This window comes from Thamnophis sirtalis, unplaced genomic scaffold, assembly GCF_051295495.1.
Source record: "Thamnophis sirtalis isolate CommonGarterSnake01/CBP01778 unplaced genomic scaffold, rThaSir2_p1.2 scaffold_14, whole genome shotgun sequence".
Classification (NCBI taxonomy): Eukaryota; Metazoa; Chordata; class Lepidosauria; order Squamata; family Natricidae; genus Thamnophis; species Thamnophis sirtalis.
The window spans coordinates 17,995,937-18,021,697 of NW_028261394.1; the positions used below are offsets into that span (position 1 = coordinate 17,995,937).

A 25,761-nucleotide genomic window follows, 5' to 3' on the forward strand; every position below is an offset into this window, starting at 1 on the left:
TTCTGTGATCATCTAAGTCACTAGGTGGAGCAAGAAAACAATTCCTCCATTTATCTGGATGAGTTCATTCAGAGTATCTGTGTAATAAAATATAATTTCCTCAAAGTATCCAAAAGTTTGCTTTTTAAAACATATTCTATTAATCTACATTCAAAATGTTTTTAGTTTCCTACTCACAGTAATTTAATTAGATGGCAGCATATCCTGTGCATTATTCTACTGATAATAAAAGAACTGGTTCCTGGAATCCAAAATGTCATTTAATGCCTTAGGACTTACAACAGTATTTACTTCAAAGACTTCTTAAATTTTATCTTTATAAAATTATTTAGTCTCTTTTAAGCAAGCAAAATCCCATAATTCAAAATTAAAAGCATGAGATCTATTCCTAAACCTTTTGTATATATCTTTAATTTTGAGTGAATGATTCCCAAATGTGTACAGTTGGGATTGTAGCCACATTGTTCAGCTAATCAAGGGGAAAAGAGAAAAACTTCTGTGTCCATTTGCCAAACAACTCTTTGTTATTTTTCTTTTCTGTCTTCAAGTAACATTATTTAGAGTATTGGATACAATATTTGCATAATTTAAAACAGTGACTTAGTGACCCAATTATATATTCTTTCTTTGAAGTAATGCTTTACAATGTAGTTTTCTGGAGCTAGTTGTTTACTTTTAAGGAAACACATGCATTTACACATACCCCTATTTAACTATTGGCTACTAACTTCCTAAAAGATGAATCAGACTGAAATCAAGGTTTGTTTACCAAGTCAAATGACAAAAAAACTAGGTTCTGGCTCAGTCCTTTTTCTAATACTTAATCTCTTCTCATTGCTGTAAAATAAATAAACCCTTCTGGACAAATATAACTGATCCATGATTCCAATACTTTGGAAATGTTTATGTGATTACAATGTGGTAACAACCCAGGCTGGAAACCAGAAAACTGTGAATTCTAGTTCTGCCTTAGGCATGAAAGTCAGCTAGGTGACTTTGGGCCAGTAACTCTCTCTCAGCCCAACCTACTTCACAGGGTTGTTGTTATAGGAAAAATATGAAAAGGAAGGAGTATTAGGTATGCTCACTACCTTGAATTATTTATAAACACAGTAAAGGTGGGGTAAAAATAAAAATTAACTTTATAAAAACTATGGCTGAATGGTATCCTTTAATTTCTGTTAGAAGGAAATTGATAATCTGATTTTGTATCAAATCAACGAAGGGTTCGTGCCTTGGGGTGATTTGGGGTGCCATAAAAAAGGAAAAGTTTAAAGAGCCCTCAGACAGGACAATTACTTTCTTTCTACAGAAGCAATTATCTATGTTAACGGTGAGATAGAAATAAAGATGAATTATGCAAAACAATGAAAATTTGAGTTTATAAGTAAACCAGGAAAATGGTTGGCATATGAGCTGCACAAAGAAAAACAAAAGAAAGTGATACTAATGTTATAAGAAGGAAACATTGTAATAACAGATAATGCAAATACGCAGAAAATGTTTTACCACTATTATTCTACTTTATATAAGAGTCCAGAAATTTCTTTGGAAAAAATGATTATTTATATAAACAGAATTTACCAAAGATTACAGAGAATCAGTAATTTTGAATGTATCTGTAAGAATAACAGACCCACTGTTCCCTCTAAGGTGCGCGCGTGCGCGGCCGCGCACGTCGCTAAAAACCTCCGCGCAGAGCTTTCTAACTGCCGCGCAGAGCTTTCTACCAAAGCAAACGTGGGGAAGTTCTTTGCAGGCAGCTAGAACTGGCCGCTTGCAAAGGACCTCCCCAGACTTGTTTTGATGAGCCGCCCGTGGCAGTGGTGCCTCTCTCTCCACGTGGAGCTGGCCCCCGCGTTATCCCTCCCCCTTCCTCCTCTGCCGTGCTTGAGGCCGCGGGAGCTAGTAGGAAAGCGGCGGAGGTGGAGGCGATGGCAGGGATAACCCAGAGCCCAGCTGAGGTGCTCCGAGCGAAGGGGGAGGTGAAGGAGAAGGAGCAAGAGGACTGGCGGCTTTGAAATGGTCCCGCCGGCTGCAGATTTGATTCAGCGTAAGCAGGGGCCGAACACATGCTGAGCCGACTTTGCGCAGTGAGGTGGAGTAATTCAAACCCCCCCCCAAAGAACACGTGTCTGTCTGTGTGTGTGTGTGTGTGTGTGTGTGTGAGAGAGAGAGAGAGAGAGAGAGAGAGAGAGAGAGAGAGAGAGAGAGAGAGAGAGAGTGTGAGTGAGTGAGAGAGAGTCAGATCAAAATTGGTGGCCAAAGGAGTGGAAGGAAGGAAGGAAGGAAACCCTGCCCCCTGTGAAAAAAACTGAAGATGGAGCAGTGAATGAATAAACCATAAAAGCAACAAACAGTTAATGTGTAAGTAAGCTGAGGAGGAAGTTCTCAACTAAGGAAGAAATATTAGAAAGAAATATAAAAAGCTCAATATGCCAAAACACTTATTTTAGTCTTCATTTAATTACTTGTATTGTAGTCTGATGTAACATCTTTTTAAAGTTAACGTTAGTTAGAAAAGATAGGGTACAAAACTTTTTTTTTTAATTTTTAAAAAAGATTTTATTGGTAAAAAGAAAATACAACATCCATAACTTGTAAAAAACAATACAACTACATTTCGAGATATTCCCATACTATCAAATCATTATAAACATCAAAGGTTAGGTATCTTATTCCTTCCCTCCCTCTTCTCTTCCCTCATTTCTTCTTTTCCATATCCTTTTCTTCCCTCCCCCCTTACTTCCTTCTCCCCTGCCTTCCCTCCTTTCTTTTCTCCTTTCCTCCTTTCCTTCCCCCTCCTTTCCCTCCCTCGGTCCCCCCCTCCTTCTCACATACCTTTCCTCCTTCCCTTCCTCTTTCCCTCCTCCTTCCTTTTCTCTTAATCTCCCTCTTTTCCTCCCTCCTTCCTTCCTTCCTTCCTTTCAACTCTCCTTCTCTCTTTCTTTCCCTCCCTCTTTCCCTCTTTACTACCCTCTCCTCTTCCCTCCCTCCTTCCTCCCCCGGTTTCTTCTCTTTCTTCTCTCCTTTCTTCCCACCTTCTTTCCCTTCTCTTCTTTCTCTTCCTCCTCCTTATCCTTCCCCCCTTCTTCTGCCTTTCCTGTTCCTCTCCTTTCTCCTCTCCATCCTGACTTCCCTACTATCCTCCTTCCCTCCCCTCTAACCTTTGTTACATTTACATATTTTCCTCTGCTGAGGACAACCTGGTTCTCTTTTCCTTTCCTTGCTTAAAGAGGCAAGGATTATAAATCCTCTCGCCTCATCTAAAATGAAGTTTAATTGCTAATTCCAAGCAGGTAGTTATAGCGGATTTCCTATCAGCTTTTTTAAGTTTTCCCAACATTGTGGTCTAACCAAATTGCTCGACGGTGGGTTCTCACCCCTAATACATTTCTCCTTTCGCTTATCTCTCAGTTGTTGTATATTGTTCATTTGAGTTATTGGTTTAATCGTATTAGGTTAGTCAGCTATCTCTTTTTGTGTCTAAGTCTTCAAAACTTAAATAATAAAAAAAATTCTACATTCATTTTGAAAAATAAATGCAATACTTGATTAATTTCATATCTTTATTTAAAATAGTTTTGGCATGGCATATCATTTTATTGACTCAGTTGGAAATGATGTGGATGTTGTATCTGATTCTGAGGCATATATATTCTTAAGTAACATAACATATAGCATATTGTCCAAACTTGCTAGACTATTTAATTGATCTTATTACTTTAAAGGGGGAGAGTTTCATGATAAATTATTTTATTACATTTATGTTGTATTTATATATTATATTTATTACATTTATATTCCACATTATATATTTGTATTGTTATTTTAGTGTTTATTGTCAATTTAGATAGATATATATCAATACTGATTTTAATCATACTAAATAACAATTACTGCTATTATTTATCAGCATTAAATATTTACATTTTTAATATCGAGTTAGTCATATTTTAGAATAATAGGATTATCTTTTAATAGGATAATTGGCAAAATCTAATTCAAATGTGATGGGTTGCATTCCAAAGGAATGTGAGAGGACAGGTTGCCTGCAAAATGCCAGGACCCAGGACCTGTTGGTGCCATGTCTCTCTCTAGCCAGTCTAATGATCTAAAAGCTGAGCAGAAGTCTTTTTTTTTTCAGGGTGAGCGGAAAAGTATAGTGTTTGAGTGGCACATTTTCATGCCTGGCATTCATCAGGCTGAAACCTCGCTCACAATTGGTGCTTGGCGCTTGGAATGTTGCGCAAATGTCCAGCAGACGAGACAGAAGTTCAAACGGTGGCTCTCTTAGGTGCTCAGGCATGAAACTGTGCCGCTCAAACACTATACTTTTCCGCTCACCGTGAAAAAAAATTAGAGGGAACATTGCCCACTGATTGCTCCATCGAGATTTTGCCTGGGGTAGCGCTTCCAAAACCCCAAATATATTCTATGTCACCCAGGGAGATGGAAGAAATGGGGAAGTTTATTGACAAGAACTTGCAAAGGGGTTTCATTGAACCAGCCAGACCCAAGGTGGCTGCCCCTGTACTATTCAGAGAGAAGAAAGATGGCTCTCTTCGTCTCTGCGTGAATTTTAAAAACCTTAATTCAATCTCACCCCAAAATCTCTACCCTTTGCCTCTGATGAAGGACATGCTGGCCCAACTGGGGAAGTGCCACATTTTTACTAAACTGGACTTACGGGAGGCATACTATAGGATCCGAATTAAGGAGGGGGACGAGTGGAAGACTGCTTTCAACTGCCCCCTGGGTTGTTTCCAGTTCCGTGTAATGCCCTTTGGCCAGGGGGCACCAGCAGTCTTCATTCAGTTAATTAATGAGGTTTTGCATGACCACCTCTACAAGGGAGTTATCGTATATTTGGATGATATCCTTATTTACATGCAAACACGCGACGAACATGTCAAGTTGGTCCGCACTGTCCTAAATAAACTCCGGGCCACGGAGCTTTATGCCAAGTTGTCCAAATGTGAATTTCACCAGGAGAAGATAGACTACCTTGGCTATCGTATCTCCCACGCAGGTGTGGAGATGGACCCCGCTAAAGTCGAAGCGGTCACTGAGTGGGAGGCGCCCCGCACACGCAGGCAGTTGCAGAAGTTTTTGGGTTTTGCCAATTTCTATCGTCAATTCATACCTTCTTTTGCCAAAATTGCACTTCCCATCACTAATTTGTTGAAGTCCAAAGGTGGGCCGAAACCCAAGCCTAGCAAGCCATTGAATTGGACCATGGAGTGTCAAGCTGCTTTTGAAAAGTTGAAATGACTTTTTGCCGAGGAGCCCGGACATGGACAAGCCATTCGTGGTTCAGGCTGATGCCAGCGACGTGGCAGTGGGGGCCATATTGCTTCAGACCAATGACCAAGGTAATTTACAACCTTGCACCTATACCTCTCGTAAACTCACGGACACAGAGAGACGTTGGGCAATCTGGGAGAAAGAAGCATTTGCCGTTCATTGGGCTTTGGCCACATGGCGCCATTTCCTGGAGGGCGCTAAGCACCCACTTGAGGTGTGGACTGACCATAAGAACTAGACAACAGACACGCTCTCAGGTGGACGTGTCTCAAGATTTTCTTTCCGACCTAAAGAAGGCCCTTCCTCAGGATGATTGGTTCTAGCAGCATCAAGGTGAATGCACCATGAGGGATGATTTGCCATGGATTGGGGTGGAGCTTTACATCCCTGCCTCTCTTCGTCTAGTTGTTCTCCAACGGGCTCATGATTCCAGGTTGGCGGGGCATTTTGGTTTTGTGAAAACGCTGCATCTTGTGAACGACAGTTTTGGTGGCCCTCTTTGAAGAAGGATATTGAGCCTTATGTCGCCAGCTGTCCCATTTGTGCGGCCGCTAAACGCCCGCCGGTGAAACCACAGGGTTTGCTCCAAACTGTAGCTCGCCCTGTCGCCCCCTGGAAGGAGATTTCTATGGACTTCATTGTAGAACTTCCTGAGAGCCAGGGGCACACTGTCATATGGGTGGTTACTGATTTGTTCTCCAAGCAAGTTCATTTTATACCTTGCCCAAGGATTCCTTCTGCGAAATCCCTCGCTAAACTATTCATTTCTCACATTTACCGTTTGCACGGAGTGCCTGATCGCATCATTTCTGATAGGGCCATGCAATTTACCTCGGTCTTCTGAAAAGAATTTCTTAAGCGCATTGGCTCCGCCCAAGGCTTATGCTCCGCCCACCACCCTCAGATTAATGGGGCTTGCGAGAGGACTAATTCTGTTCTAGAACAATATTTACGTTGTTTCATCAACTACCAGCAAGATGATTGGGTGGACTTGTTGTCGCACATGGAGGTGGCTTATAATAATTCTGTACATAGCAGTACTGGTTTCACCCCTTTCCGAGTTGTGTTTGGCCAAGACTTTGTTCCTATTCCCGAAGTTCTGCTTGAGCAGCTGCAGGTTTCATCCATCTCTGAGTGGAGTGAGCGTTTGCGACATATTTGGCCTTTGGCACTTCGTGCTTTGGACGCTGCGCATCACGCGCATAAGAAACAGGCTGATAAGAAACGTGCTCAACCTTATCAGTATAAGGTGGGTGATCAGGTTTATCTATCCACGAAGTTCCTTCAAACTACACAGAAATCCAAGAAGTTGAGGCCTAAGTATGTGGGCCCGTTTCCTATCATCAAAGTCATCAATCCTGTTTCGGTTCGCTTGCAGCTGCCCAAGCACCTCAACCGTGTATATCCTGTTTTCCACATTAATCTCATTAAACCTGTTCGTTTTTCATCTTTACGTCCGCCAATGGATCCGCCACCTGCCCTCCCTATTGATTGATGGTGAACAACATTTTGAGGTTCGGGAGATTTTGGACTCTCGCAAACGGCGGAATCGGATCCAGTACCTGGTGGCTTGGAAGCATTTTCCCCCGTCTCATGCCGAGTGGGTGGACAAGTCCCATCTCTGGGCCCCCCAGCTGCTCCACCAGTTCTATTCTGCTTATCCTGACAAGCCCTAGTTGTCCCACCTTCCTGACCTTTTCTCTCTCCCCCCCCATTTTTCTTTTTCCGTTTTTTGTTGTTCGTCTGTTTGTTTGTGTTTTGTCGTTTTCCAGATCTGACCGCCTTTTTCCAGAGGAGGGCCGGATGTCAGCCTCTGCTTTGCTGCTGCTTTGGCTGCCATTGAAAGGGAGAGGGGGGGGCATGGTATTTGGGAGGGGACTACTAATTGTGCTGGAGGAAGATTCTGGAGTTTCTACTGCCTGTCTTACTGCGCATGCGGAGGAGGTTTCCCGCCAAGGCCAACGGCACCGAAATTCCATCTTGATGATGCCTTTCGAAGTTATCTCACACCTGACACTTGGGAGAATTATGATTGGACTGTGACTGGGATGCCAAGGGGTGGGGAATGGGTTATTCTATATATCATTTGCTTTCGCGCCTAAATAATCAGTCTTCGCTTTGCTACACTTCTGTTCATTTATAATTAGTAAAAGTACACTTGATTTCTATCAATGGAGTCTTGTGGTTTTCTTTCCTGATTATCCAAATGAAGGAGTGTTGACAATTATTTATATAAACAGAATTTACCAAAGATTACAGAGAATCAGTAATTTTGAATGTATCTGTAAGAATAACAGAAGTTTGTAAAATTATTAAAAAGACTAAAATCAGAAAGGCACTTGGTCTGCCGACTTATGTTTTGAGGACTAAATTTTACAACCTGAACAATAAACAATGAATATTTATTTTACAGAATAGAAAGATTCCTGACACTTGGAAAGAAGCAAGTATATGATTCATACTTAAAGAATCCCAGGAGCTGACTTTAACAAGAAATTACCAACCAATATCTTTATTGAATCATGACTACAAGTTGTTTAAAATGTTTTGGGATGAATGGTTGAAAATAATTGTATAGGACTTTATTCATGAAATCAATGTGAGTTTTAATTTAAGGGAAAATTACAAGAGAATATTAGAAATATATTGAATATTGGATGTATTGGATATTTGGATCAACATAATGAAAAATAAACCACTGATTTTCTTAGATGCAACTAACACCTTTGATAGCTTTAACTGAATTTTCTTCTTTAGAGTCCTGGAAGTTATCAATTTTGGACATAATTTTATTAAATACATAAGATTGAATTTTACCTCATAAAAACTCATATAATTGTTTAATGGAGAATTAACCAAAAAAAAACCCCATGTGAGAGAAGACAAAAATGCTTGCTGTTTCTACTCTTGTTCATTTTAGTTATTCAGGTAACAGAACAGAGTCATAAGATGAGAAAATAGTGGGAATAAAAATTAAAAACAAACTTGTAATTGTTGCGTCCCCCTGACGCAGCCGGCAGCCGAGCCACGCCTTGCAAGAGGCTGATTGGTCCCGGGGCAGCTACTGGCTGGTGGGAAAATTGCGGCCACCCCATTGGCCGGCCACCTGACAGCTATCAGTATAAATAGCTGTCAGGCGGCGCCGTCCAGCCCGCGTGTTCTGAACTTGCTGTCAGTTCTGTTGTAATAAAGGTTCCTGTTCAATTTACCTCAGCGCCTCCTCGTATCTAAAACTGGAGACGAGGATGAGCGACGTCGACCCAGTGCACGTCCTGGCTCTTGCTGCCGCTTCTTCCTTCTCGCCTTTCTGTCCTGAGGCGGAGAGTTGGGATGCCTTCCTTGAAAGATTCGAGATCTTCCTGCAGGCCTACGGCCTCACCGATCTTCCTGAGGGGCGAAAGCGGGGTGTTTTCCTCCATTATTCGCCGTTTCCCTCCTTCGGTCACGGCTTCTCTTCCTCCTGCTTCAATCCACTGTCAGTTGGGCCCGGAAGACCCTCGGCCTAACTTCGACCTCTCCGTGGATCTCCTCAGGTCTCTCTCTGTCAGGGATGCTGGGGCCGTTTGTCATGCCAGTTCCGGACCACCCTCTGCCGCCAGTGTGGCAATAAGGGCCACATTGCCGTAGTGTGCCACTCCCTTGCTTCAGCGCAACGGCCTGCCAGAGCTCCCGCCGGGCGCCAGCCTGCGTCCATGCCATCGTCTTCCCGCCAAGGCTGCTATGCTGTTTTGGAACCCGACGGGGTCTCTCCCGACTGGCTGCTGGACTCGGCGTCCACTTCCACAGGGGGCCGGGCTAAGATGCACCTACGCATCTTACTGGCCGGCCAACCCTGCACCATGGAGCTGGATATGGGCTCCTCATGATCCATCATCTCCTGGGACACTCTGAGACAGCTCTCCCCCCGCTTCGGTAGGACTGACTTTCTTCTGCCCCTTGCCACCTCAGGGACTATCAGGGGACTTCCATTCCTGTCCTGGGTTGCCTCACCTTGCCGATCCAGTATGGGTGGTTCCAGGGTCCCTTGCCCCTCATTGTGGTCCGGAATCCCTTGACCTCTCTCCTGGGGCTGGACTGGTTCCGTGCCTTCGGCCTGTCCATCGCCGGGGTCAATTCCCTCAGGCTGGCCTCTGATTTGGACCTCCGTCACAGAATTTGCTGCCCTGGGCCGTTATAATGGCACTCCCACCTCCCTGAGTCTAGACCCCATGGTGGTGCCTATTCGCCTCAAAGCTCGCTGTCAGCACCTCTTCATTAAGTAATTAGGAAAGAAGACCACGAGACTCCATTGATAGAAATCAAGTGTACTTTTACTAATTATAAATTATTAGAAGCGTAGCAAAGTGAAGACTGATTATTTAGGCGCGAAAGCGAGTGATATATAAAATAACCCATTCCCCACCCCTTGGCATCCCAGTTGCAGTCCAATCATAATTCTCCCAAGTGTCAGGTGTGAGATAACTTTGAAAGGCATCACCGAGATGGAATGTCGGTGCCGTTGGCCTTGGTGGGAACCTTCTCCGCATGCGCAGTCTGACAGGCAGCAGAACTCCAGAATCTTCCTCCAGCACAATTAGTAAACCCCTCCCCAATACCATGCCCCCCCTCCCCGTTTCAATGGCAGCCGAAGCAGCAGCAAAGCAGAGGCTGACATCCGGCCCTCCTCCGGAAAAAAGCGGTCAGGCTTGGAAAACGACAAAACACAAACAAACAGATGAACAACAAAAAACAGAAAAAGAAAAGGGGGGGAAGAGAAAGTCAGGAAGGAGAGTCAATCAGGGTTTGTCAGGATAAGTAGAATAAAACTGTCGGAGCAGCTGGGGAGCACGGACATGGGACTTGTCCACCCACTCGGCATGAGATGGAGGAAAATGCTTCCAAGCCACTAGGTACTGAATCCGATTCCGCCGCCGCCGCGAGTCCAATATTTCCCGGACCTCAAAATGCTGTTCACCATCAATCAATAGGCAGGCAGGCGGTGGGTCCACAGGTGGACGTAAAGACGAGAAACGAACAGGTTTAATGAGATTAACGTGGAAAACTGGATAAACATGGCTGAGGTGCTTGGGTAGCTGCAAGCGAACCGAAACAGGATTGATGACCTTGATTATGGGAAACGGGCCCACGTACTTAGGTCCCAACTTCTTAGATTTTTGCGTAGTGTGAAGGAACTTCATGGATAAATAAACCTGGTCACCCACCTTGTACTGATAAGGTTGTGCACGTTTCTTATCAGCCTGTTTCTTATGCACGCGATGCGCAGCATCCAAAGTACTAAGTGCCAAAGGACAAATATGGCTCAATCACTCACTCCACTCGGAGACGGACGAAACCTGTGGCTGCTCAAGAGGAACCTCGGGAATAGGAACAAAGTCCTGGCCAGATACAATTCGAAAAGGAGTGAATCCAGTGCTGCTATGTACGGAATTATTATAAGCCACTTCCGCGTGCGGCAACAAGTCCACCCAATCATCCTGCTGGTAATTGATGAAATACCGTAAATATTGTTCTAGAACAGAATTAGTCCTCTCGCAAGGCCCATTAGTCTGAGGGTGGTGGGCGGAGCTTAAACCCTGGGCGGAGCCAATGCGCTTAAGAAATTCCTTCCAAAAAACAGAAGTGAATTGCACACCTCTATCAGAAATGATGCGATCAGGCACTCCGTGCAAACGGTAAACGTGAGAAATGAAGAGTTTAGCAAGTGTCTTTGCAGAAGGAATCTTGTGGCACGGAATAAAATGAACTTGTTTGGAAAATAAGTCAGTAACCACCCATATAACGGTGTGCCCCTGGCTTTCAGGAAGTTCGATAATAAAGTCCATAGAAATCTCCTTCCAGGGGGCGACAGGGCGGGCTACAGTTTGGAGTAGACCTTGCGGCTTCCCTGGTGGCCGTTTAGCGGCTGCACAGACCGGACAGCTGGCAACATAAAGTTCAATGTCCTTTTTCAAAGGGGGCCACCAAAACTGCCGTTTCACCAAATGTAGCGTCTTCACAAATCCAAAGTGACCCGCTAACTTGGAATCATGAGCCCATTGGAGGACAAGACGAAGAGAGGCAGGGACGTAAAGTTTCGCTCCAATCCATGGCAAATCGTCTCTTATCGTGCATTCACCTTGATGCTGCTGGAACCAGTCATCCTGAGGAAGGGCCTTTTTGAGATCAGAGAGAAAATCTTGAGACACTTCCACCTTTGAGCATGCCTGCTGCCTAGTAACAACAGGAGCAGCGAGGCTGGACGTGGGAACCACGGGCTGGATAACACCGAGTTTAGAGCAGTTGCATTGAGGAAGTCTGGACAAAACATCAGCCATAAAATTTTTCCCTCCTGGGATGTACTTGAGTGTGAAATTGAACCGATTGAAATGCTGAGCCCAGCACATCTGCTTAGGGGAGAGTCGCCTGGGAGTCCTCAAAGCTTCCAAGTTCTTATGGTCACACCTCAAATGGGTGCTTAGCGCCCTCCAGAAAGTGGTGCCACGTGGCTAAAGCCCAACGTACAGCAAATGCTTCCTTCTCCCAGATTGCCCAACGCCTTTCCGTGTCCGTGAGCTTACGGGAGGTGTATGCGCAAGGTTGTAAATTACCTTGGTCGTTAGTCTGAAGCAAGACGGCCCCAACTGCCACGTTGCTGGCATCAGCTTGAACGACAAAAGGCTTGTCCATCTCCGGATGCTTCAGAACCGGTTCCGCCGCAAAGAGTCGTTTCAACTTCTCAAAAGCAGCTTGACACTCCATGGTCCAATTCAACGGCTTGCTAGGCTTAGGTTTAGGCCCACCTTTGGACTTCAACAAATTAGTGATGGGAAGCACAATTTTGGCAAAAGAAGGTATGAATTGACGATAGAAATTGGCAAAACCCAAAAATCTCTGTAATTGCCTACATGTACGGGGCGCCTCCCACTCAGTGACCGCCTTTACCTTAGCGGGGTCCATCTCAATACCAGCGGGGGAGATACGATACCCAAGGTAGTCTATCTTCTCCTGGTGAAATTCACATTTGGACAACTTGGCATAAAGTTCAGCGGCTCGGAGCTTCTTGAGGACAGTGCGGACCAACTTGACGTGTTCGTCATATGTTTGAGTGTAAATAAGGATATCATCTAAATATACGATAACGCCCTTGTAAAGGTGGTCATGCAAAATTTCATTAATTAATTGCATGAAAACTGCAGGTGCCCCCTGCAGGCCAAAGGGCATCACCCGGAACTGGAAACAACCAAGGGGGCAGTTTAAAGCCGTCTTCTACTCATCCCCCTCCTTTATGCGGACCCTATAGTATGTTTCTCTGAGGTCCAATTTAGTGAAAATACGGCCCTTTCCCAGTTGGGCCAGCATGTCCTTCATCAGCGGTAATGGGTATAGGTTCTGAGCTGAGATGCAGTTCAAGTTTTTGAAATTAACACATAATCTCAGGGAGCCATCTTTCTTCTCTCTGAACAACACAGGTGCTGCTACCTTGGGCCGTGCTGGCTCAATGAAACCCCTTTTCAAGTTTTTATCAATGAATTTCCTCATTTCCTCCATTTCCCTAGGGGACATTGAATATATTTGGGGCTTTGGAAGCTTTACTCCAGGCAAAATATCGATGGAGCAATCAGTAGGTCTGTGGGGTGGAAGTTTATCTAAATATTTTTCACTAAAAACCCCCTTCAGGTCCCAATACTCTTTTGGAATCTTTTCTTCCCCCTCAATTTTCTCCTGGCCCCTGGCGGCCAATGCGGGGCTGGAGCCAGCAGGCTCTGGGGCATCGGCCTCCCCATCTGGGGCTGTGCTGGTCCGAATACGCAGCCACCCCTCCCTCCAATTAATGCGAGGGTTCCATTTACGAAGCCAGGGGAGTCCCAAAATAAGGGGTCTGTCCATTCCAGGAGCCACAATAAAAGAGATCAATTCTACATGGGTGCCCATTTTCATCTCTAGAGGTTCAGTGTAGAAATGGGCTGGGCCACCCCCTGCAATGGATCCATCGATTTGGCAAAAAACAATAGGGGTTTTCAAAGTCCTCAATTTCAAGCCCAGTTTTTCAACCATTGCAGAATTAATCATACATCTAGAACAGCCCGAATCAAGGAGGGCGGGAAGCTGTTCTGTCTCCCCATCGGGTGGCACCCTTAACTCTATTGGGATCAACATGGGGCCTTTATTCGAACTCACCCAACGAGGCAAGGCGTCATCATCGGAGTCATCAGAGGAGCTGGTGGTGACATCCGCTTCTTCCGCCTCCTGCCGGAAATGCTGGGGGGTGTTTTCAGCAGCGAAAGCAGCCTCTTTCTTCCTCCCCGGGGTCTTGCTCGTCTTCCCTTCCCTCTTGGCAGGGGGCGGGGCGGTTGCAGGAAGTTTAACGCGGCAATCCATGGCGCGATGGCCCCCTTTCCCACAACGGAAGCATGTGAAAGGCTTGGCCTTGCCGGCGGAGCTTCCCTTCCCTTCACCCCTGATGCGGAATGGGGCCCTTTGAGCTGGGGGGGTGATCTCTCTGCTTTCTCCTCTTTCACACGTTGAAGTCTAATCAAGTCGAGCTCAACGTCTGCTGCATTTTCATACCAAGCTGTAACTCGCTTGGGAAGGTGTCTGTTAACGCATTGTTGGTAAATGTCCTCATTTAATCCCAATGCAAACTGGTTGAGCAGCACCTCTTCAGACCAGCCTCTCATATAAGAAGAAAGCTGTTGAAACTCCTGAATATATTCAGCCACCGGTCTATCTCCCTGTTTGAGGGCCATAAATTTCACCTTCCCCCGTTTCTCAATCAGCGGATCATCAAATCTCCTTTTTAGTGCAGTCATAAAGACATCAAAATTCCTCAGGAGGGGGGAGTTACATTGGTGTAAGCTGACCATCCAATCGGCCGCTTTTCCTTCCAAAGAAAGTAAAACCATTCGCACCTTCATCTCATCTGTTTCTAAATCGGGCCCATAAATTTCCATATAATTCCAAATCTGTATAACAAAGAGACCCAGGTCCCTGGGATTTCCGTTATATTTTACTGGCAAGGGAGGGACTTTTGCCATTCTGCATCTTCTGGGGGGGGGGGCTACTCTGGCAGCAACTCTGGCTGGGGGAGGGAAGCTGTTTCTGGGTTTGTTTGCTCCCATCCCCCCTCAGCCTCTTCACCCTCCCTAAATTTATGCATAGAGTACCTTTGTTCAAATTCTTCTGTTTGCTCTTTTTCCCGGGACCTCCGCTCGGTCATGGCTTCTTCCCAGTCGGCTGGTTTTTTCTTTTGTTTTCTCCTGGTAACTCCAGCATCCAAAATCTCACTATCCTCCTTTTGCCCCACTCCTAAAGTCCATCGAGGGCGAACTGCAGGCTCCTCTATTCTTAGGCCAGCCAGCCTTTCAGGTAAAGATGGGTCTGCAGTTTCCCTTTCAGTCTCCTCTTCATCGCTCGCTCGCAATGACATTTTCTTCGTTCCTGCTTGTGAGTACACCCCCCACGGTAGGTTGAGACCTCCTGGTGGGGTGTGAGTGAGTCTTCACTTACTGTCAGCACCTCTTCATTAAGTAATTAGGAAAGAAGACCATGAGACTCCATTGATAGAAATCAAGTGTACTTTTACTAATTATAAATGAACAGAAGCGTAGCAAAGCGAAGACTGATTATTTAGGCGCGAAAGCAAGTGATATATAAAATAACCCATTCCCCACCCCTTGGCATCCCAGTTGCAGTCCAATCATAATTCTCCCAAGTGTCAGGTGTGAGATAACTTCGAAAGGCATCACCGAGATGGAATGTCGGTGCCGTTGGCCTTGGCGGGAACCTCCTCCGCATGCGCAGTCCGACAGGCAGCAGAACTCCAGAATCTTCCTCCAGCACAATTAGTAAACCCCTCCCAAATACCATGCCCCCCCTCCCCGTTTCAATGGCAGCCGAAGCAGCAGCAAAGCAGAGGCTGACACTCGCACGGTGCCCCTTGCGCTGCGAGCTAAAGTTGATGCCGAATTGGACAAACTTATCTCCCAGGGCATTCTAGAGCTAGTGGATCATGCCCCTTGGGAGACCCCTATTGTCCTTCCACTGAGGTCTGACGGCTCCCTGAGGGTCTGCGCTGATTACAAAAATACAGTCAAAAAGGCGCTGCAGGCCCATCCCTACCTGGTCCCCGTCATCCAGCATGTGCTGCATACCTTGAGCCAGGGCAAGATTTTTGCCAAATTGGACCTGGCCCAAGCGTATCAGCAACTGCCAGTGGACGACGCCACTGCCACTGGCCAGACCATAGTCACGCACTGGGGTGCGTTTCGCTGCAAGCGCCTACAATTCGGCATCAGTGTTGCCCCTGGTCTCTTTCAGGGACTCATGGAGCGCCTGCTCCATGGCATCCCTGGCATGACACCATACTTTGATGATGTCCTGATTGCCGCTCTGGATCAATCAGGACTCATCTCCATCCTGTGAACTGTCCTATCCCGGGTCCGCGCCTCAGGTCTCCACCTGAAGCGCTCCAAATGCCAACTTGGAGTTTCCTCCATTGACTTCCTAGGTTTCCGCGTGGATGCCCAAGGCATCCACCCTTCTTCCGCCAAAGTGGAGGCCATCACCAATGCCCCCACCCCCTCCAACAAGGCGGAGCTTCAGGCGTTTTTGGGGCTGCTTAATTTCTACACCGCCTTCATTCTGCATAAGGCATCGGTGGCGGAGCCCCTTCACCGCCTGCTCAATTCTTCCACTCCCTGGGTTTGGTCCAGCCGTGAAGCGCATGCGCTCGCGGTTGTCAAACGCCTGCTGACAGCTTCCCCCATGCTCATACAGTACGACGGGCATTTGCCCTCCTACTGGCTTGCGACGCGTCCCCCTATGGCGTGGGGGCCGTCTTGAGCCACTCCTTTCCTGATGGGTCGGAAGCCCCCATTGCCTTCTATTCACGCACCTTGTCCAGGGCTGAATGGAATTACAGCCACCTGGACAAGGAGGCTCTGGCAGCCATAGCAGGGGTGAAGCAGTTTCACCATTACCTCTACGGCCGTCCATTCACCCTCCTTATGGACCACAAACCCCTTCTGGGCATTTTGGCAGGGGATCGTGCCACCCCACCCATCTTGTCACCCCGCATGTCCCACTGGTCCGAATTCCTTGCCACTTATTCATACCGGCTGCACTACCAGCCGGGAAAGCATATGGGCCACACGGATGCGTTGAGCCGCTGTCCACTGCCCACCCAGGTTGCCGACCCTGCCCCATCTGTGGCCTCCAGCGTCTTCCTCGTAGACGACTTGGAGCTGCCACTCTCTGCTTCCGACATTGCCCAGTCCACCTCCACCGACCCTCTCCTTCGGCGCATCCTGGAAGCTGTTCGCCGGGGCTGGACGGCGGATTCGCGGTCCCCCAAGTTTCTGTTGTTCCTCTGCCGCCGCACCGAACTCTCCCTTGTCCATGGCTGCCTCCTCTGGGGATCCCGGGTGGTGGTTCTGCCTGCCCTGCGCCAGTTGGTCCTGCGTCGCCTTCACGAGGGCCACCCAGGCATTGTCCGCATGAAGGCCCTCGGCTGCGGGTATGTCTGGTGGCCCTCCATGGACGCGGACATCGCTGGCTGTGTGCAGCGGTGTCCTCCCTGCCAGGCCATCCGGCCCGCCCCCCCCCCACGTCCCCTTCCCGGGAGTGGGAAACCCCCTCTGCCCCCTGGAGCCACATCCACGCGGACCTTTTTGGACCCGTGGATGGCCGCACCTTCCTACTAGTCATTGATGCGCTATCTAAGTGGGTGGAGGTCATCCCCATGCGTTCCCTGACTTCTGCTGCCACCATCCAGTCCCTCAAGTGCCTTTTTCGCGACCCATGGCATGCCGGACATCCTAGTGTCCGATAACGGTCCTCAATTTGCCCGAGTTCTGGCTCTACCTGGCCAGCCTGGGGGTTCACCATGCCCCATGGCGCCCTATCACCCCGCCAGCAACGGGATGGCTGAGCACGCTGTTCGCTCTGCCAAGGAAGGCCTGGCCCGTCTCAGTCACCTGCCCTGGCCGGCCCGGCTCTTCACCTACCTCCAGGCACAACACTCCACCCCATGCTCTACCACCGGAAAATCCCCTCCCGAGGTCCTAATGGGCCGCCGGCTCCGTACCACACTGGACCGGCTGCACCCCCACTTCGATCCCCTGTGCGTTCCCCAACTGGACACCCCACAGACCTTCTTGGTGGGGGAGGGGGTTTACGCTCAAAACGATTTGGGCGAACCGAAGTGGTTGTCGGCCATGCTGCTTGAATTAACAGGGCCCTATTCCTACAGGGTCCAACTTGGCGACGGACGAGTTTGGCAGCGCCATATAAACCAGTTACGCCGCCGCACAACCGCCCAGCCACCCGGACAACAGGCCGACGCCGCTCCAGCCGACACTGGTCTCCAGCCGCAAACAACTCGCCCCAACCCTCCCGGCGGCTCGCCACCAGCTACCACCGCGGCCGCGAACTTGCCTTTGAATCTCAGCGCAAGGCAAGGGGCTGGGCCTCCGGATCAGCGTCATCACTCCGACAAACCTTCTCCTCCGCCTCCGACGCCCTCGGCAGACACACCCAGACTGAGGCAGTGCCTGCGTAGTCGACTGAAGTACTTGAACGACTATGCATGCACTATCTGGGGGGAAGGGGTGTTGCGTCCCCCTGACGCAGCCGGCAGCCGAGCCACACCTTGCAAGAGGCTGATTGGTCCTGGCACGGCTGCCGGACGGCGGGAGAATTGCGGCCACCCCATTGGCCGGCCGCCTGACAGCTATCAGTATAAATAGCTGTCAGGCGGCGCTGTCCAGCGCGCGTGTTCTGAACTTGCTGTCAGTTCTACTGTAGAATAAAGGTTTCTGTTCAATTTACCTCAGCGCCTCCTCGTATCTAAAAGTAATGATATTTGCCAATGACCTGGCTATAGTGTTTGGAGGATCCATTAGAGACATTAATGGGAAAATTAAATGACTTGACTTGCTAGTAAGTTTTAAGATTAATACTTGGAAGATGAAGATATTAACAACATAAAAATAGAAGATCAAATAGAATTGAGAAAAAAGTAAAATATTTGGCCATTATTAAATAGATTTAAAAAAACATTTTATTAGGTTTAGTGCCATACTGAGAATATGGAATAGATGTAAATTCAAGCTGTGCTCAAAAATACATTTCACAAAAGAGAAACAAAAGAGAAATGGTTAACACACCAGAATCATTGTAGAATCACCAAAAATTAAGTCAAGATAGCAACTAATGGCAGGATATAGTTATCAATGGCTTTTCCATTTACAGTTATTAGAAAGATTTAAAGTGGATTAAAAGACTTATGGTATGAAGCAAAGTAAGACATAATTTGAAATGCAATTTCATACTGATTAGGAACATGTGATTAGTAAAATATATGAACTTTTATTGAAATTTAAAATAAAACAACAGGTTAAAAATATATGACAAAGTGGGCTAAGAATTTTGGTTATAATATACAGATGGCTCAATGGGAAAATATGTGGTCAAAAGGGTTGAAATTTATATTTTGATCTTAAAGATAATTTTTATGAAATGATGTATTGTTGGTACATGATGCCAGAGGAATCTAGAATGTACTCCAAATGAGAAGCTGGTGGATGCAGTTAGAAAACAGTCATGGAAAATTATATCAATCTATGATTATTGCAGCACGACATATGCACACATATGGAAAGATTTGACATTACCCACTATGGAGGGTTAGTGAAATTGACAAAACTTGCTGAGGTGGCTAAACTGACCGATTTGAGAAAGGTCATTATGGACATTTACAAGTTTAAAATGGCATAGAAATTTTTTTGATGTTGTGGAAACTCAGACACAAACAGGCTTTCACATTCTGTCATTATTTAATTTATTTCAAGTATTTATTAATTGCCCTTAATTAACCAGGGGTTGCCCTTTCATTAACCAAGCATGGGAGTTAAACATGGAGAGCAAACCCAGCCATCCTTTCATAAAACTCCATAATTTAACTTAGTCCAATCATCCTAGAATGATCGTAATATCCATTCTCTTTTGCCAGAGATATCAGTTTTCAGTTTCTGCGGATACATGAGACACAGGAATATTTTGTCTCTAATAATTCTGTCAATGCTATGAGCAGATGAAGATAAACCAATTACATAATGTTATAACAGAACACACTTATATAAAGTTTCATCGGAGAACAAAATATTGTTATGGTACTTAGACTTACAGGATGAGCAAGGCTGGGATGCAGATCAGAAATGGCTACAATATTTTGTGACGAAATGGAATACGCCATTCTTTTTACCTGAAATTGGAGAAAGAGAAGTCAGAATGTCCTATTAAAAACAGATTCAATTATTTATATTATTTAATGTATTTATGTCTTCCTAAAACTCTTTTTTAGGAACAGTGCTTGACACTGATAGATATTAAGATTAGATATATGGAGCTGCATGGGCTAAGGAAAAAAACACAATTCAAGCTCCCAATAAAAGGATTTATAGTTGTATTTATCCATCTTGTAAAGTCATGAATTGTTTTAACGATGGGTTGTTGAAGACATAGTGATTTATGTGGAATTAGCATATTTACATGATATGTTGTGATTTGTACATGATGTATGGCTATAACCATGATGTATGGCTATAATTGAAGCACACTATTTGCATGGTTCAAACAAGACTTAGTTTGACATATATCTGAATCAATTCCGTCACACAAACCATAGTTTCCATGTCACATTCACGTGAAGTTCAGACAATACATTGTGCCAAGGGCAAATGACTTAGTACAACTGTCGGTGTTAAAAAATAAAAAAATTGTGTGGCATTCATTTGAGATGTATTTTTAAATGCAGTTATGCTTTAATCTTGTGTTTTGAAGGAGAAATCTCTTGGAGACTGAGGTAAATTCCTCACGGGAACAAACCTCTTTGAATGATATTGATTTTTTTTTTATTGCAACAGTTTCATTGCCACACTTTATAGTTAATCCTTGTACTGTTGTCTTTTGGTTGGCCTAAACAGGATACAAATGATGTGCCAATGACTAGAAAGTTGGTTGTTATTGTGGTTTGGGAAGTTTTTAAAATTCTATTTGTAGGCTAAGAACCTTTTGAAAATTGATTCGTATAGGGGGGAAAATTAGCGTAATAAAAAAAAGAGGCATCCTTGTCATGCAAAGCTGTGGGGCTTTATGAGGAAACTATTTTCTATATAGTTCTCTCTCTATATATATTTACATTTACTATATTTGTGTTACGGTATAACATAACTCAAATATAGTAAATATAAAATGGCCAGTGTGTCAAGTGTGTGTGGGGCAGCTGCTTATTTTATTTTCTTTATCCCCCCCCCCAATGTTTAAGAAATTGTTATTAAAGCAAGAATTTTATAATCCAAATTATGGTTCTTTGCTCAGCTATCAATTCTTACTGTTAACTACAACAGTAGTGATATTCTGAGCTTTTCCACAGTAAATTAAAGAAAGGAATGCTTTAAAATTTATTTTACTGTACTTTCTTTTTTAATTTAGCCCCTTCCTCCCCACAAGTGTAAGGACTAGAACACCTAGAATTCCCAGCCTACATGGCCAAGGACAGCTGGGAATTTGGAGAATTGTCTCCCCATTGCATTTGGCTGACAAGAAGGCTGGAAAGGCCACAAGCCACGACCGGCCTCAGGCGTTCTGGAGATCCGCCATGACTTGTGGGCAGGAGGGCGAGTGACGCCAATACCCGCTCACAAAACATGGACTCATTTGTCCAATTCCCAGTTAGAAAAAAAAGAGGGGGAGGCTTGTTTATGTTTGCGGTTTTTCTAACAATGAGAAATAGGGGCGTGTGAATAACGTGCGCAAAGAAAACATGTTTTATTTTTAAACAGTTCCTTTAAAAAGTCAAGGAACGCGCGAACCAAAAAGCCGCCTCACAGCGCCTCTCTCCTCAGCGCAATCGGCGAAGGGCGGGAAAAAAAACACCAAGAGCAGCGTGGTTCTCCGTGCGCAGGCGCACCAGTCCGAAGCGCTGGATTGGCACCGCGCAGGCGCGCCTTCTCTTTCCCTCCCACCCCGACTTTTTAAGAGGCCCGCGGGCAGTTGCGACGCCCCTGCCGAATGCGATGTTTAGAATGGCTCAGCCTTTGCAGGAATATGATTTCCCATTCCTGGCTTGCTCTCGAGAAATCCGAGTTCCGAACTTTTGTAGAAAAGTTAAAAGCTAAACTCCGGACAACGTATTGCGGTCCCCCGAGGATACAAGTGCAACCTTATTCGAGTTGCAAAAATTTGGATAGATAACAATGGTAATTACTAACGTTGAGAACAACCGTATTGTGGCTTGAGCTGAGCTGTAAAGGACCTTGGAGGTCTTCTAGTCCAACCCCCTGCTCAAGCAGAAGACCCTCTACCATTTCAGACAAGTGGCTGTCCAGTCACTTCTTAAAAATGTCCAGCTTGTCGATCAGAAAGGTTGGCAGTTCGGGGGATTGAATCCCTGGTACAGGTCTGCATATGCAGGGGGTTGGACTAGATAACCGCCAAGGTTCCTTCCAACTGTTACTGTTTACCGACGATTTCTGGAGGCAAGCTGTTCCACTGGTTGATTGTCCTCACTGTTAGGAAGTTTCTCCTTAATTCCAGGTTGCTTCTCCTTGATTAGTTTCCATCCGTTGTTTCTTACCTTGCCTTCTGTCCTTTGGAAAATAAATTGACCCCATCCTCTTTGTGGCAGCCTTTCAAATATTGGAATACGTCTATCATGTCCGGTCCTAGTCCTTCTTTTCTCTAGACTAGCCAAACATATTTTCTGCAACTGTTCTTCATATGTTTTAGTCTCCAGGCCTTTGATCATCTTAGTTGCTCTTCTCTGAACTTTTTCCAAGGTCTCAACATCTTTTTTGTAGTGTGGTAACCAAAATTTTATCCCAGTATCCCAGGTGTGGTCTTACTAGGCTTTATAAAGCAGCACTAAATATTACACATGATTTTGATTCTATGCCTCTGTTTATACAATCAAACCTGGCCGCAAATGTTGTGACCACGATGGGGTAACATATTTTTTTGACTGCTTTTAGTGGCTGGGTTTTCCACTCAGATTGGAACATAGTTTAAGTGCAATATTTCTCAATCACTTAAAATTGGTGGACTTCAACTCACAGCATGCCCCCAACCAGCTTTGGAAAGAGGCAATGACAAACCACATTTTTTTGGGGGGGGGGGACGACTTGTCAGAGAAAACTTCAGGAACTTGTCCAGGTGGTCTCCAAGAATTGGAAAGAAAGAAATGAAGTGTTTTATAAGCATTGTTAATTACATTGAAAAAAGCGGCCTACAACGAATGCTTATTTTAAATGCCTTAAATGATTAGAATAGGGGGGGGGGTAGAACAATTAATCAGGTGGAATGAGTTTCCTTCAGAAGTTGTAGCTGCTCCAATGGGGGAGGATTTTAAGACAAGATTGGACTTCCATTTGTCTGAAATGGTATAGGGTTTCCTGCCTGAGCAAGGGGGTTGGACTAGGAGACCACCAAGGGCCCTGCCAACTCTGTTATTCTGTTATCCATCGTACACCTAGTAATGTTCTCATATAGTTTAATAACTGCTAATCTGGCATTGCTCAGGTATTTGTTTATCCCAATCCTGTATATGTCTAATACATGAATGTTTATCACAAATGTCCAGACCAAACATAATTTCTGTGTTGGATTTCCCCCCTTACCAGAGGGAAATCCCTTGTGTAGTACTGTGAAGCTGTTACCATGGCAACTCCACTATGCTGTACAGTAGAAGCCATTTTAAGGCACAACAGCTGTATCTTAACAGAACACCCCCCCCAGGGGTGTTAGGGGTGTCTTACCCCCACAGCGCATATATATATATATATATATATATATATATATATATATATATATATATATATATATATATATATATATATATATATATATATATATATATATATATATATATATATATATATATATATATATATATATATATATATATATATATATATGTTTTTATTTGTGCTGATAAATATAACAAAGGCAACAGTAAAAATATTGGGTTTCTGTCTGGATGGACTCTTGTGACGAGCCTAATGACAGAGAGTGGAAGTGTGACCTTCCTCCCACACTTGGGCATACCAGGGGTTGTGACTTTAAGTGCGTGTGTGTGTGTGTGCGCGCGCATGCAGGTCTTAACATATTTGGGTCTTTTTCCATGTAAGATTGAGATTGTCTTGGCAACGTTTCGGCGAGATCCCACTCGCCATCTTCAGGCTGGTGTTTTCTTTTGTGTTGTAATGACCTGGGTGGTGGGTGGGGTTCGTTTGTTGACTAGGGCTGGTTTCCAGATGTCTGGTAGGCAGGAGGTATCGTCATGTTTATTCATGTTGTAGGGGTGTTTCTCTATTTCAATGGCTTCCATAATTATTCTCTTGTTGAAGTGTTCAGTTTTGGAGATTAATTTGGTTCCTTCAAAATCAATTTCATGTCCTGTTGCTTTAAGGTGCTGGAAAAGGGAGGAAGTTATATAGATATATATATTGAAAAGTGGCAAGAAGTGCTTGTTGTTGGGACTCCTTAAACTTTGGCCACTTTCACATCAAGCCGAAAACAACCTTATAAATGATTCAGTGTAAACTTAACAAATATGAAGCAAACCCAATTCAAACATCAGGAGCAACAATTGAGAAAATAAAACTACTTGATTTTGCATTATTGGATTATTTTTCATTCCTACATGAGGAGTCATTCGCTCTGCTGTGTTCAATGGCTATCACTCCTTAGTAAATCTGCTTTAGGAAATTTAGTGACAGGTGCATTGGAAAATGCTGAGAGCCAGGTTCAAATTGCTTAGCAAGGTTATTGTGGTGAGGGCAAATTATTCTTCCAAAACCTCTAAGAAAAGCTGCAAGATTTTTATCAATAGCTATAATTGTTAAAAACCATCTAATTCCTTCTTCCTATTATGAATTGCTAATTGTTAACTGCTTTAGAGTTTTCTCTATTTATTATTCTTTTTTATTCATTATATTGCTAGTCCTTTTCTTGTGTATGGTCTGAGACCGAGAATATGAAATGATTTGATTTGAATGTAGTTTTTACATTTTTTAAATTGATTTCTACTTAAACACAGTGGAATAATAAGATTTTGAAAACAGCATACTTTTTAGCTAAAGAAGCACTGGAAGACTAAAGCATTGGTTTATTGTACTATTTTAAGACAACATGTACTCTGGGCAAGAAAAGCTGTTGAATAATTAAGCACTTTTCTTGACAATAAAATAAAGCTTTGTATAAAAAAAGCCAAGTGCTTGGTTGAGAAAAACAAAGAAATCCTAGGATTGTCAGAGGTTAACAGAATAATAGGGTAACAGGGTTGGAAGGGACCTTGGAGGTCTTCTAGTCCAGTGCTTTTCAACCTTTTTTGTGCAAAGGCACACTTTTTTCATGAAAAAAATCACGAGGCACACCACCATTAGAAAATGTTTAAAAAAATTAACTCTGTGCCTATATTGACTATATATAAGGTGTTTTTCCCACGGCACACCTTACACTATGTCACGGCACACTAGTGTGCCACGGCACAGTAGTTGAAAAACACTGTTCTAGTCCAACTCCCTGCTCAGGCAGGAAACCCTATACCATTTCAGACAAATGGTTATCCAATCTCTTCTTAAAAATGTCTAGTGTTGCTGCATTTACAACTTCTGGAGGCAAATTATTCCACTTATTAATTGTTCTAACTGTCAGGAAATTTCTCCTTAGTTCTAAGTTGCTTCTCTCCTTAATTAGTTTCCATCTGTTGCTTCTTGTCCTGCCTTCAGATGCTTTGGAGAATAGCTTGACTCCCTCTTCTTTGTGGCAGTCCCTCAAATATTGGAAGACTGGTATCATGCCACACTTAGTCCTTCTTTTCATTAAACTAGACATATCCAGTTCCAGCAACCGTTCTTTATATGTTGCACTAGATTAGACAGGTTATACTGGGAAATAGAAAAAAATGCAATGAAAGTAATAGCATGATAAAGAAGTCTCCAGAGATTCTGAAGTGTGTATCATCATCATCATCTCCATCTCCATCTCCCCTCATTCCAAGTAGATACCCCCAACTGTAACCCTTCCTTTGATCATTTTAGGTGGCTATACACGTAGTTACCTAAGTGGTGTGGTAGCCTAGAGGTGGAGCTCTCCCCTCACAATCAGGAGGCTGTGAGCTCAATCCTGGGTAGAGGCAGATATTTCTCTCTCTGGGCCACAATGAGAATTTATCTGTTGAATAAAATTCTGCCTTGGTGACAGGAAGGGCCTCAGGCCAGTAAGCACTCAGCTCCATTCAATTGCCCAGACTCCACCATGCAAGGGATTTATGGGGTCATCAAAAGGAGATGATGATACCTAAAAACTCTTGTAAAGTGCAATGACCAAAAACTGCACACAGTGGTCAATGCAAGCAGAATTGTTAAGTTATATTGTTCCTTCAAGTTCTATATACAACGATGCCCAAAGCTTTGA

The 25,761-nt window shown here is 44.7% G+C and overlaps 1 protein-coding gene across 1 annotated transcript in view; it reads right to left on the reverse strand.

Annotated features, from left to right (window-relative positions):
- The window catches only part of MEIOB (meiosis specific with OB-fold), a 41,816-nt gene extending 22,270 nt beyond the window's left edge, over positions 1-19,546 (reverse strand). The window contains exon 1 of the mRNA XM_087728886.1: positions 19,472-19,546. Coding sequence (XP_087585012.1) covers positions 19,472-19,540 — 69 coding nt within the window. The 5' untranslated portion in view covers positions 19,541-19,546. The remainder of the gene's footprint in view (positions 1-19,471) is intronic.
- Positions 19,547-25,761: the final 6,215 nt, after the last annotated feature.